At 45.6% G+C, this 14,368-nt stretch overlaps 1 protein-coding gene across 2 annotated transcripts; it reads left to right on the top strand.

Annotated features, from left to right (window-relative positions):
* Positions 1–160: 160 nt before the first annotated feature.
* rusc1 (RUN and SH3 domain containing 1) lies at positions 161–14,279 on the top strand. Of its 2 annotated transcripts, none has more exons than XM_028425244.1 (12): positions 161–260; positions 2,001–5,329; positions 7,788–8,663; positions 9,556–9,678; positions 9,764–9,840; positions 10,375–10,549; positions 10,841–10,946; positions 11,051–11,097; positions 11,172–11,650; positions 11,737–11,978; positions 12,079–12,240; positions 12,971–14,279. In XM_028425244.1, the coding sequence occupies exons 2-12, from the start codon at positions 2,125–2,127 to the stop codon at positions 13,134–13,136; spliced, it is 5,658 nt and encodes a 1,885-aa protein (XP_028281045.1). In that variant the 5' UTR covers positions 161–260; positions 2,001–2,124; the 3' UTR covers positions 13,137–14,279. The 2 variants fall into 2 exon arrangements, with proteins under 2 accessions (XP_028281045.1, XP_028281044.1); XM_028425243.1 differs by having other exon boundaries at positions 7,785–8,663.
* Positions 14,280–14,368: the final 89 nt, after the last annotated feature.

Genomic DNA, 14,368 nt, shown 5'->3' with positions numbered 1-14,368 from the left:
GGCTGCTCAATAACTGTCTGAATCAGGATATTGGATTCTTCCTCTTACCACTTGACACTGTAATATAAAGGCAGCAGAAAGTGACTGAAGATGGACTGGATGTGATGATAAGGAAGGGAAGGGGTGTGGTTTGTCTCCACTGGACGCTCGCGAGAAGACAGATGCTGAGGCTGTGAGCGTCGAGATTCACATCCACACGGACTGTGATGTGAGAGCCCGACGAGATGGAGACCTGCATCCATCTTTACCTGAATGTGATCGTGAGTAGACTCCATTTTTTATTAGCTTATTTCTATAAATGTGTGTTTTTATTTTAGAAACGATCCTGCACGAGCCTCGGGGCGATAGAAAAATCTGCTGTAACCACACGGAGGCTGCGCAGAATAACACCCTGCTTTTAGCGCAGATATTGATCAGAACGAATAAATACGCAAATATCGTTTTAATAGTATTAACTGTAATGTGAATATTTTGTGTAATGTGTGTTTAAATGGGTCGTACGGGCCTGTGTAACAGAGCGATGCGGTTCGAGGTACCCCCTCCTCCCTCCTCCTCCTCCACCCATCCACCCCTGTCTCCATCAGCCCAGATCAATAAATGCAAGAGATAAATACACTGTGACCAGGCGGGCTTGGATTACACGTGCTGTTTCTCCTTTCTTTCTTTTATCCCAAGGTTTTTGTGGCCATTCCGATGAAGGCCCTGTGTAAACAGGCACTTAAGTGATTTATATTCCTCAGTGATGTGAAGGGCACTGTGGAGGAATATATGAGCAATAGCCCACGGAGGATATGGGCTTTTAAAAAAAAAGACAGGCTCAGTGTTGTTGTGTGCTGCTGACTGATTATTTCATGCTCCAGTTAGATGTGCGTTATGTTCAGTCATCCTGTGGATGTTTTTGCTAAAAGACATTTTTTTAGATGGAGATCTTACTGCCTGGTTGTTAGGATGGACTGGCACAGATGGAGGCAGCTTGACTACTGTAAACTCATGAATATCAGTGAGCATGACAGATGAGAAGTGACAGCTATTAGGCTATAAATTATCTGACAATTATTATCAGGAGGGATGATTACATGTGTGTGGGTGTGTGTTTGAATATGAAATACTTGGATGTCATCTGAAACCAAAGAAATGCACAGGATAGATTAAATAAGGAGGAGAGAGTGTAGAGAAGGTAAAAGCCACCTCCTGCTGCTTTACAGTATCGATCCTAATGCAATCAGATTATGTACTTATTTTGTCTGGACAATATCAAAAAAGCCTGTTTCCCCAGCTGTCCAATCAGTGTCCTGTGTTCTCCATTAGGTCACATTTATAAATTATAAATTAATCAATAAAAAATCAAAAATAAATCTGTGTTTGTGCCAGAGTGTGGGATATTGCTCTAAAGTCTGGTGCAGATGCCTCTAGAGGTGTGTCACCTTCGGCTGAGTGGAACAGGCCATTGTCTTTGCAGACACCTCGTCTGATGCTATGGGTACCAGTGATGCACTGGATAGCTGTAATCACTCGCTGCAGAGCGCTCCTGTCCTGGGCCGAGCACATCACATGCCAGTCTGTGTGGTTTTCTTTTCCTGCTATAAAGTCTGCCTGTTTAAAATTCCCTGTTACAATAGAAGCAGCCCTCAGCATGAACAGTGACTTCCATTAAAACAAGCATATTAGTGAATCATTTCAGGAGCTGAAATCAGGGAATGAACGCCATTTTTTAACTTTAATCATTAAGAAAAATGCAGCCGATTGAATTTCTAATTCATGACAGACTGAGCTGTAGTTATTTTGAGGATTGATGCTTGATAATATGCTAACAGCTTGTGTCCTCTCAGGACTGAGATAATTATAAGACAGAAACCCCCAAAAGCAGTTAATGAATAGTCGATTTAAATGATGTGTTAACTTCAAAGACTCAGAAAACATGTGTAGAGTAAGAAATGATGTATAATGAGGCGGGTATGCCCGTGGTCATTATTCACTGTGTGTCCTCTTTGATGTTGCAGGATCTTGGGAGTCAAGCCAAGATGTGACTGTCACGGTGCGTCATAGTGTGGATCTGTCCAGCCTCTACAAATCTTGTTTCTATAGCAACAGAAATTTCATTGTATCTTAAAAAGTCCCATTCCCATGATGCAGTCCTCCTCTCAGCCTCCCAAAACACGACATTTTGATGTCAACAGACGGACCAATACGTTAGCTGGACCAAAGTCTCGTGGTCCTGCTTTTCACAAGGAGGATAAGAACATGAATACAATCACCACATCCTCTCCACGGCGGCCCACTAATAAAGGCCCCGCTGCTCCTTCCAGGACCAGGGTGGGGGTGCAACCTCGAGTTCCAGTAGGTCAGTCCAGGCTGAACTCACAAAAACAGGGTTCCAACATCTCCAGACCAGCAAAAGCCAAACTGAAGAGTGCTCCTGCATCAAGAGCAACCCAGATTGCACCCGTGGCCGCTCTTCCTCCTCCACCGCTTCCCTCTGTCCTCCCTCTTGACCCAAATTGCAATGAGCCGAGCCTCCCGTGTCTGTGCTGTGATGGCCGTTCTCCACAGGACAACAACAGTATGTTCAACCATAACCACAACAACAACAACACCATCTCTCTCAGGCAGCAAATGCAGCTACCGCCTCCTCCCGGTCCAGTGCCCCAGAGGCAGGATGGGACAGGAGCCAAAGAGCAGCTTTCATCACAGGCCCAGGCCCAGCTGGAGCCCTCTACCTGCCCCGCTGCTGAGCCTGAAAATAAAGAGAAGACTGCAGATGAAAGTGATGATCTGGACAACAAGAAAAAAGTAAAAGTGGAGGAAGATGATGATGATGAAGAGAGCAGCGGAGATATTGATATTGATGATGATGAAGAGGAAGCTGACAATGATGATGATGACGATGATGATGACACCCTGGTGCCCTCGTGCTGTGATTGCCCCCCATCCCTCCTGGAGTTCTCGCTCTCTTCCTCTACCTCCTCATCCTCCACTTCCATCAGCTCCTGCTCTGATCTGGAGTCTGACTGTGCAGATCAAGCCGCCTCCATCTGCTCGTCCCATGACCAAGACAATCTACCCATTGGTTTGTCCGCCAAAGACGACTCAGCCCCTGAAAGTCAGCCTCCTACCCGTTCACCTCCATCCCTCTCTTTTAACCGAAATCCCTTCTCCCTAACATCACATTCCCCGAATGCACCTTGCTCTCCAGATGAGGGCTACCCCTCTGCACTTGGCTCACCTTCTCCTGACTACCTAGGAGTCAAAGGTGACTCTGAAGTCACCAAACTAGGCTTGCTTGATTTTCTAGAATCAGTAGGGGAATTTGGGAAAATGGAGCGCTTCAGCCAGGTGATTCAAGTGGCTCGCTGGGATCTGGAGGGGGAACAACATTGGGATGTTCTGCGGGATCGATTAGATCACCTGGATCGTTTGGAAAAGGTGAACAGGGAGGTGAAACTTGTCTATGTTGCTAGACTTCACGAGAAAGGATTCGACCTTGGCGATCTGGAGGAGCAGGACCTCTCAGATGTTATGGATGAAATGGGCAACATTGACATTCCCTGGAAGTTGTATAAATCCCACAGAGGATCGATGGGAGACTCTCAGGAGTTTTCAGATGCAGGAGTGGACCTCACTGCTCCCTCAGACTGCGATGAACCCTTTGTTCCAGATTCCCTCACCCCTTCCCCTGTCGAGCCTCCACCAAGACCCCCAAAACCTCCAGCGCGTCATGCCAGTGTGAGCTCAGACCTCCACACCTACATAAATATCAGCCGAGAGACCACCTCCATGGCTGTCTCCACCTCTCCTACGATGTCCACCTTCTCCCCTAACTCCTCATCCCCCACATTCTCCACCTTTAGATGTGAGAAAGCGTTACCGCCATCTCCACCATCCATTCCTCCTCTGCCTGCCTCAAAGCCAGTCCCTTACCTCACCCTTTACACCACTCCTTCTCCGCCTCCAGCTCTCCCCACCCCAACCCCTCCCATTCCTCCACCTCGAAGGCGACACCTTGCCAGGAAGGAAGCACAGCGCCTCGCTGCTCTACAAGCCGAGCAGGAAAAGACCCCCGTGTCCCTCCCACCCCCAACCACACGCCCTCCACCTCTGCCTCCTCCACCTGTTATTTCTGTCTCCTCCTTCTCACCCCCTGCTATACCACCTCCACCTGCGCTTCCCCCTCCCCCTTCCTTCCATGCACTGGATGTAGAAATTCGGAAGCTGCTCATGCTCGCTGGATTGACCCAAGCCGAACTCCTTAAACTCAGCCCAGAGCTTGGTGTCTGCATTGGTGAGTTGGAGGGTGAGGCAGATAATTTCATAACATCAAAATCTGTGGAGTCACAAGGGTTCAGACTACAGGACAATGAGGAAGAGAATGAACCTGAAACAGAGTTGATAATGAGAGATGGATGGAGCCGCAAGTTAGATGGAGATCGAAGGGCAGATATAGCTGAGGGAGGCAAAAAGAAAGAGGAAAGCAAGGATACACAAAGAATCACTTCATTTACTGAGATGGCAAGAAGAAGGAGGAGGAACACTGGCCTGGTGTCTGACCATTACTACAGCACCAGTCTCAGCAATACACATGAAACTAAAGCAAAGTCTATGGCCTTTGAGTCTTTCCAGTATCCCACTGAGTTACCAGATTCCCCTCCACCTCCTCCTCCTCCTCGACCCTTACCCCCAATCCCTCCCTCTTTGCCACCACCTAAAGTCAGCACTCTGCCTGCCAACTCTGAGCAACCTGAGCGTTTTGATTGGCTCATAGCCTTCACACCTGAATGCGAAGCCCCACCACAGCTCCCTGGCCTAGAAATGAAAAAGTCTCACCCAGAAACCCAAAAGAAGCTCAGTTCATCAGGTTCATCACCGGGGTCAGCCCCGAAAGTCACAACCTTCAAAGAGCTGCGTTTCCGCAACAAGAGTGCCTCCCCTCCAACAAAGGTGATCACCGATCCTGACCCAGACCCCACAGTAATCACACCAGATCCAGACATACTCTACAACTTAAGGTGGAGGAGAGAGAAGGCAGGCACCGATGGCAGCCAGTGGGAGTACACCTCTCAGGCTCAGGCCCTGTTCATGCAGCCGCCGCCAGCCCTTACCTCCATGGCTGCTCTGAAGGAAATGCTCCAGAGAGCTGATGAGGAGGGTGGACAACCAGAGCTGTGCCCATCACAGAAGATTGGCTGTTCTATCAGTGACAGCAGCCTGTGGACCATGGACAGAGAGCGGGAGAGCGAGGACATCAAGATGGAAGAAAAGAAAGGAAAGGAAGAAGAGGTGGAGGTGAGAGGGAGAGCTGATGGAGGAAGGACATTTGAATCAAGAACTTCGGGTGAGCATGACTTTAATGATGACGCTAATGGTAAATGTTGACATTTGTGTGTGTGTGTTAGAGCAGACAAGAGAAGAAAATAAACACGTCACTGCATCTCAGAGTAAATTGGACAACATAACATATCTGGGATGGGCGGATGATGGAGAGGAACAGATGGGAAAAGGCAAATTTACTCACTTCCTCTGTGATGCACAAACAATATGTTTGGACAGTACAATAAAAAAAAGAAAGAGAAAACTAATGTAGACTCATTTAAGGAAATGACAAATGGAGCAAGATGGAGGACGAACATGAGTCACAAAAGCGTGATAGAGTATGATGGATAAATGATGATGAGGGATAAACAAAGCTGGAGAGCGAACATGAGCGAGAGATGGAAGGATAAAGACAGTGAGGGTAATATGAGAAGAAATAGGAGGTTGGAAACTTTCCAGCCAGTATTTCCTGTACCGAGTGTGATGTCATCACAGCCTTATTCAATTATTCATCCACTCTGGGATGGGGTGGAGGGGGGCACTGGGATAATGTAGTCCCCATCCTACCTTTCACTTTCTTCTTTTACTCAGGTTTTCTTGTCCTCTCTGTTGTGTGTCCTAAAATAGTTCTCCTCTCTCTGCCTCTTTACTGGTTTTAAATCAGCTTGTGTTGTTTATATGATCTTCAGTTGCTGCCTCTGCTGTCTCCACCCCACCGCCTGGCTCCCTAGAGTGGCACAGATAGCTCAGATCAAGTTACTCATCTCATGCAGCGCTGCAGTAAGCTAGATTGAAACTAGGTTTTAGGTTGTGCCCATACTGTAGGGTTATAATAAACTCAATGGCAATCCATATTACCATATAATTTTGCACAGTTTTCTTTTGCTGTGTGATTATACAACTAAAATAGATTACTATTTAAGTTACATGTTGCAGATGTTTCCCCTTAAAATCACTGCAACAAAGTGCAGAGACCAAACCATGAATAGGTATGTATACCTTTAAGAGCCCAATGGGTGGATCTTACTACATGAACCAATAAGTGAGAGCCAGTGCCAGAAAAATAGGAAGTCTCGTGTGTTAGTTACAGTTCACAGAAACCTCAAGTCAAACCAAGGTATGGTTCCTTTTTACCTCGTATTTTCAGCTCGTAGCCAGCAGTGTGTCGCAGGTTATTGAGTGTAATGAAAGTTGTGGTGCCACTCTGTGAGTCTCCAGAGAGACAGGCGGGGTGATTGAGCAGGAACAGACAGAACTCAGCTATCTGTTGACTGACTCAGCAGTACAGTGTTTGCTGTACTGGTGGAGAGGGGAGGGGAAGAAGCCAGAGAGGCTGGAAACCAAGGCAGAGAACAGAAAGAGACAGAAGGTGATCCAGAGGTGATGATGGCACGCACTGCAGCAAAGTACAAACCATGAGGACGGGCACTCGCTGAGGTGTATTTAATATACATAACTCTCAGTGCAAGTATGAAATAGAAACTGAAACTAGATGTCATAAAGAACACTCAAAGATTCCATATGTATGAATTTAAAGTATGTGTATTTATTTTCATCCTCAGTAATGTGCAAACAGATTTGACTTGAAAACAAGGCCTTGTGTTTGAAGGCATGGTTTCCACAAACATGTAAAAGAAAACCATTAGCCTATTAGCTTCCTAGCTCATGGACCTACTCAATGGGTTAGCAGGCCTCTCACTAAAGCTGTCACTATAGCAGTATACTATGTGGGAGGAGTTTGGTTGGTTAGTGTGCTGTAGTATTAGAGTTAGTAGCCATGACACAAAAGTGGACAAATAATGTAATTCTGCAAAGAAAACAAAGCTTCTGCAAAGCCAGATAGCTGTGCCGTAGCTTATCCTAATTTAGTGTCATGGATCTGGCACAGGTTGGTTTGTAACATTCAAATTTACTAAGTAAAAGGTATGAGCTGATCTGCAGATCACTAAACAGGCACAGGTAGCACTATTAACAGGCTTTTTCCTTCCTGTATTTATCATTTTTGGGGGTTTATGGTGAATATTTGTGATTGGGTAAATGAATCAGTGTGTGAGTGACTGCTCAGCAATTACTCTTTTATAGCCTCTACAGTATCATTTCCTTGTGTCAATCCACTTCTAAATAAAAGACTACGCTCTTCATAAATCAGCTCCATTGACTTCCATGCATTCTCAACGTGTCAACTGTCAATCAGCTGTTTGACTTGTTTAAACCCTGCATTACTGCATGGTGTAACATGATGATGATTTCAGCAGGAATGTACATTTTTCTCTCAACAGACACTAACATTTTCTACATCTCTCTCTCCTTCCCATTTCTCTGCCACATTTTCTTTCTTTAACCTTCCTTGTTTATTCTCACCTGTCCATCCCATTTGGTTGTTTCCATTGTTTGTCCACGGCTCTGATTTGCTCCCTCATATCATTCTGCTTATGCGTCCGACTCCTGCGCCTTCCAATTTTGGCTTTTGAACTAAGTAGTTTCCTCACCCCCGCTCTCCCTTGCCCAGTCCTCCCAACCCTACTTCCTCCACACTGCTCTCCCTTCCTTCCATCCAGGCTACTGTAACTCCCATCCTCTTGCAGATCCCAGGCCTCACAGCCATGTAGGACAAGAATCCACAGACAAACACTGCAGCGCACAGTGGTCTCCTGCTGCCAGCTCAGCTTGTATCCACAGGGATGCCTCCAGCTCTGTTATAAGCTCTGGGTTTAAATATGAATCCCTGGCTGATTTCGGTGTAGACTCTCCTTATGACGATGGGGGTGTCTTTAAGCAAAACACACACTCAGCATATCCATATATCAATGACAGGGACTTTGCATTTGACTCTATCTGTAACTTCGACTCTCTTTACGACAGCGACTCAGAGAAGCAGAACGAGGCCCACGCTGAGCCTGACACGCCTGTTAGCCAGGCACCAGGTTGCACCACACCCTATAAGAATATTGATGTCATTATGACATATTCAAACAGCCTCGGTGCTATGGACTCACTTTATTCTGCAAAACACGCACACTCACACACAGACCATAACAGTAACAAGGCCAGGACCTCCAAGGAGCTCCCTCCTCTCCCCACCTACTACCTGTACCACCCAAAGAACTGCCCTCTGCACAAGGGTGCCCCTCCTCGCCTCTCCCCTATCGGAGCCCTTTCCCCCCCTCAGCGCTCTGGAGCGCCCCCTCCAGGTGCAGCGGGCACCTGTCTCAGCTCCCCGCTTTTTCCCCGCTCGCACACCTTGCCTGCCCTCGCTGCTCCCCTGTACTATCCCAACCTCTACACTCCTGTCCCACCCAGTGCGCCCCCCTTACCCCCAAAAATCTACCAGGCTCCTCCACAGTCACGCGTGGCGAGTAAGATCTCTCTCTCTCTCTCTCTTTCTCCCTACATCTTACACTCTCTTTGTGACATCTGGCTTACATGCATGTCTTTCTGTTCCTGTCAGTTTTCTGGATGTGGTGGTCTTCACACTTTGTGTTACTGTGGGGATTTTTACAGATTTGAAAGTAATCGTAGCTGTTTTATACCTTTAGAAAGCTTCTCGCTGTAGGTCATCTGATCCATTTTATCTGCACTGTCCTTTCAAATCTGCAAAGGCCCTTCAGAAGGGGAACAGCTGTTCCTGTCACAGGGTGTCTAGAGTCACTCTCATCACTCTTTCTCTGTCTGTCCGTCTTTGTGTCAGTCTTGTGGAGTCTGCTTTTGTTTTTGCATGGTGTGTTTAAAACTGACACATGCAACTCATGCGAAGCAAGTAACTGCTTGATGACAATAGTGTATGTCTGAATGTGCAATTATTAAATAAATAAAGACCCACAGCACCCTAGTTTATATAAAAGTATTTATATAAACATCAGATTGTCGTCAACACCTGCCCTTTGCAAATGTGTGTAATTTTATTTGACCTATTTATGGTGCTAGCTACAGTTGCTGCAGTTTCTTTCCCGTGTATGCTTAAAGCACAGTACGTGTATGAGTATTTGTATGAGTGTGAGGTGATTTAATGCATGTTTTTACCCTCATGTAGACAGCTCCAGATGTGGACAGACAGTAGACACAGTAAAGCTACAGGATGTACTCACACACTGTCTGTCAGTAGCACCATCTGTTTCCATCTGCTTCTCCATTGCTAAATTGCTCTTACTAATAACACTAATATTTTAGTTTAATGTGTCCTGTTTGTGGTGATTCATTTAGCTTCTGCTGAATTTGTTTTTTAAATACTAATTGCTCTTTTACTGTCAGCTGTTCGCAGTGTCTCATTTGCCGGCTCCGTACAGAAAACAGAGACACCCTGGATGGGCGAGGATGTGAAGCTTCCCATGAGAGGTCTCGGCCTGTCCTCTCTGTGCCTGCAAGAAAAGAGAGGTGTGCATTTGTTTAGCTGTAACCTCTGAAACCTTGTCCCAAGCTGTAGTTGTAGATTTTGACTATTGACTCTTGTCATCTTCAGCCCTGGTCAGCGCAGTCAGTGTGGCAGTGGAAGCCATCTTGGCCCAGTTCAGTTCTTCTCGGACTGTGGTTCAGAAGGTCAGTGGCTCCTGAAGACATGTTTCTGTCTACCCCAGATCCAGTAATCATATTTTTCTTTCCCAGTTTTATTTATTTGTGCATCAAAGCTGGGCCATCTCATTCCATTTTACAGAAGGCAAAAAACTCTAATGGCTACAGCTAATATTTTAAATAAATATGAAATTTTGGATAATATCACAGTGCATTGCATTTGTCCAGCTTTGAAAATGCTCTTATCCATTCTTATTGTGACTCGTATACATTTTGTTCTGTTTTTCTTCAGTGTCCCTCAGTTAACAAGCGACTGGAATATATTTCAAATAACCCAAGCTCTTACTCATTTTTGTACTCTCTCCTCCTACCTTCCTCCCGAATCATGCCCACTCTCATCAACCTATGTTTGCCTCAAACTAATTCATGTGTCCCATTTTTCTTCCCAATCACTGCACATCCTCATCCTGTCCCATTTGTCCTGTCCCGTCCTGTCCTGTCTTGTCCCGTCCTGTCCTATCCTGTCCTGTCCCGTCCCGTCCTCTCTTCTCCTCTCCTCAGACTTTATCAGGAGACAGCACCATAAATCCCTCCCTGGGCCGACTAGTGCTGCAGTGCCTCTGCCCCGCCCTGCACAGCCTGCTGACCGATGGATTGAAACCCCACCAGAGTGACCTGATTGCGGGCAGGAGACCAAACACCGCTTGGGGTCTGGTCCAAGCCTCAACCAGGCCAGGTAGCATCACAACTAGCACCACAGGCTGGGATTTTAGATGTCAGACTATCATTTCTGTGTGGACTGGTTGATAAAACCTGCACTTCCTCTGTCTTTAATTTTCCCACACAACAGTCAATACTTGATTTTATAGTCCAAAATGCTGAATAAAGTCAACAACAGGATGCAGATATTGATTGGCCGATGAGTGCCAAGCTTCACAGCAGTTTTTCATTCACCTCTGTAAGTTCCTGCATTGATCTCCCTCTTTTTTTCTCTTCATTTTATCTTCTTCTTAACCAATTTTTCAAGGTCCTAAAACTCAAGCTTTGTTCAACCTGCAAGTTCGTGTCTGCGAGCTACCGCAACTCAGACAAAGCAAACACAGATTCAATGCATTCCTCCTTGGCCTTCTGAAGTAAGCCCTGTTTCTCTTTCTGTCTGTTCTCCACCATTTAAAAAAAGTGTTCAAAACAAGAGATTAAAAGCACCATATCCATATTTTTTGCTTTTGTCTTCCAGTACCAAGCTCCTGGATTCCTGGCTGTCTCACCTTCAGTCTTGCAGTGGTAAATTTCTTTCAGTTCGAACCTATGTCATGGTTATGAGCACACATGCTATAACAGTGCTCTCTTTGTCTCAGATGTGCTGGAGATATATTACCGTCCCACCTCTTTTATGCGTCTGTCACTGACGGCCTGCCAGCCTATGTTTGAGGAGCTGCTCCTAGTCCTGCAGCCTCTCAGCCTGCTGACCTTTAACCTGGACCTGCTCTTCCAGCACCACCATTTGGAACCAGACAGTCACAGGCCAGAGATCCCCAGCCCTCCCTTCCATGATGCTGGGTTTGAGCCGTCAGCGACCAAGCACTCCCAATCCAAAGTCACAGGCAGCAGATACTTTGAAAGCCTCTCAGAGGTAGACTTTGGAAGCTCAGAACATAAGGCAGCTAAAGATGTCAATCCAAAGAGTGGAGCAGCAAATACTGAAGCTGCACCCGTAAAGGCATCAGTCACTCTCGGGGAGACAAGTCCTCAGCTGCTGTGGGTGCAGGAAAAGGAAATTGAAGCTTTGCCTCCACCTGATGTCGAGGATGACAGTTTTTCTCAGCAGGCAGGACAGGTAGCCACACCTGTTCATCTGCTCAGTCTTTATAATTATTCTGATTGTGTAACTTCGCTGTGCTGAGGTGTTTCTTCTGATTATAGGTGATCCAGCAGGGATGGGATGCTGTGATGCGGTGGGGAGGCCGACTGAGCCAGAACCTAGCTGAGATGAGTTCTGCTGTGAGGAAAGAGGAGATGAAGACAGACCTGCCAGATCTCCAGGCTCAGACAGGAAGTGACTACACTCCAGTCAGTGGTGCTGCTCAGGTTCCCTGGGGGCTGGGCCGGCTGTTTGGAGCTTCTAAAAGCCCCAGCAGCCCAACAAGTCACACACCACCAACCAGGTGAGTTAGTTGTTGCTCTTGTATTATTATCTTTTTTTAAGAATAAACTGCTGAAGTAAAAATGTTTATGTGCTTCTAATACTGTCCACCCTTGTTCCAGGCGGCCCTCTCAGTGGTTGGCTCCTGGTGTCACTGCGCTGACCCGAATGGTGAGCAGCAGCTCCACCCCGACCCTACGGAGGTCCCTGGAGCCTGAGGGAGAAAGTGGGCCAGAGAAAGCTGTTGACACACTGGAGATGAAGGACAAAGTCAGACCACTCAGGTACGACACATGTAAAGTGATGGAGGAATTTATATGGAGGGTGTCTTTAGTTTAAGCACTTTCAGCACCCTCATTCAAGTCCTTTTTAAATGCCGGAAATAAGGCCTGCAGCTACACAACTAACAGTATTTTTTTTTCAATTCATTGCTCTAGTTGCAAAGACTGAATTGTCATAGATAGCACTGATTCCAAGTTTATATTAAATGGACTGATGTTACACTTTGTCTCTAAGTCACAACATCTGAGCTCAAAATTGAGAAATCCAGATGGTGGCACTGTAAACAAAGGTAAAAAAACGTAAACACAAGGCACAGGATCGGTGGAACATTAAAGATACTTAAGTGAAACGGCCCTTTAATTTCATATTGTGAAAATATATACTTACCAAAAAGAAAAAATACATCATATTTTAAATAATACATATTCATGGTTAGGGTGTGACATGAAAGGATCCAATTTAAGGCTGGATATTTAAAATAAGTCTTAATTTACGAACAGTTGTAGCATGTGTTTTATAAAAATGACTTCTCTTCCTCCCCAAGAGCATTGGTGGGTGTAACAGACACCAGAATAGCTCCTGTCTTTTGACAGACTGTAATTGGTGACTCACCAGTCTGACTTTGACTGATCCTGATTGTGACTCATCCTGTCCTACATCAAATTCTGCCCTTGTTAGTGGTTACTGTGTGCACATGTATTGCTGCAGCTGAGAGCGCCTCTTCTCTCTCAGGTCAGTTCGAACGCTGTGTGACCACTCTGGAACCGGTTCAGAGCTCAGCTTCTGCAAAGGGGAGGAACTCGTGGTGTTAGGAGGCGTCGATCAGGACTGGATCCGCTGTCGTCAGGGAGACAGAGAGGGGCTGGTACCAATTGGTTACACCTCCCTCATCATGTGACTTTGACACCATAGCTGCTGCACTAAATCAATAAAAAAAATTATAACATAAATACAAAATATATATAAATATATATTTTAGGCGAGGGTTGAGGTTTTGGTGAGGCTACAATACTCTGAAAGGGATATTTCATGCAGCCTTGCGTACAGTTTGAGTTGAGTGCATAACACCATCTGCTCTGCTTTACGTGCTTCAGGATCAGTCTGCGGCCCTCTCCTGTTATGAACATATGGGAGTTTTCCCATTAATCCATCCACAGTTTGGTAGCATTCAGCTAATAGACTTAAACAGCAGGAATCCAGCAGATGGTACAAAATAATGACTCAACTCAAATTTAGACCAGAAAGACCTTTTGATCTTTGAGTGGAGTATCCCTTTAAATGTCTTTTCCCCTAATTATCTGCCTTCCCTGTCAGCCACTGATCTGAAAGGGATCACAGGGGAAAATTCTGTGCAATCATCATCTAGCAGATTCTCTCAGATCAGCAGCCGACTGCTGAGAGGAGGCAGCGATCGACAGCCTGGCTGAAGCCACATTAACGTCTCGATAAGTTGTGGCTCGCAGGTTGTCGAGTGGAGAAAGCACATGAGAGTACCAGGCCGTAGCTCCTGTTGCATACTGTAGTGTAATGTAGTGAATTGTAGCCGTGTAGATCTGTGTTCTATTGACCTTTCACTTTTATTGACCTCTCATTTTTCTCGCCTGGTTCATGTGTGTTTCTGCTATTATAGTTGACTGTATAAATATACATAAAAATATATATATAGGTATATAAACTAAGATTGATTCCCAAGATGGATAGATGAACAAGTGAAGCAGTAAGTGAAAACACAAGCAGCAGTTTAAGACCACACTGAGGGATTAAAAATGAATGGATTAACTCATCTTTCATGTTAGGTGGTTGTCATGCGTGCAGAATTATTTTAAGTATAAAATCCAGTATCTTCCCTCTTGTGCGCTTTATGTATTGTCCTGACATCATATTCATAACATTATTAGATTTAGCCCATACCGTTTAACACTGTATGCATTGTAATGTGCCATGAATGCTTAGAATGAATGCCATCTATATATCCCACACAGTTATAGAGATAATACCCAACAACAGCAATCTGTAGCTCCACCTGTCAACTTGTCCATAACATCAGAGCAAACACACCTCACAGCTCAGCTCTTGTTCAAGGCTATCTGAACTTAAAATTTAATGCAGTGACAAAGATCTCGGATGTAA

This window comes from Parambassis ranga, chromosome 16 (assembly GCF_900634625.1).
Source record: "Parambassis ranga chromosome 16, fParRan2.1, whole genome shotgun sequence".
In the NCBI taxonomy this organism is placed as follows: Eukaryota; Metazoa; Chordata; class Actinopteri; family Ambassidae; genus Parambassis; species Parambassis ranga.
Note: the sequence above shows the minus strand (reverse complement) of the source record. Positions and strands in the feature narration are given on the sequence as shown.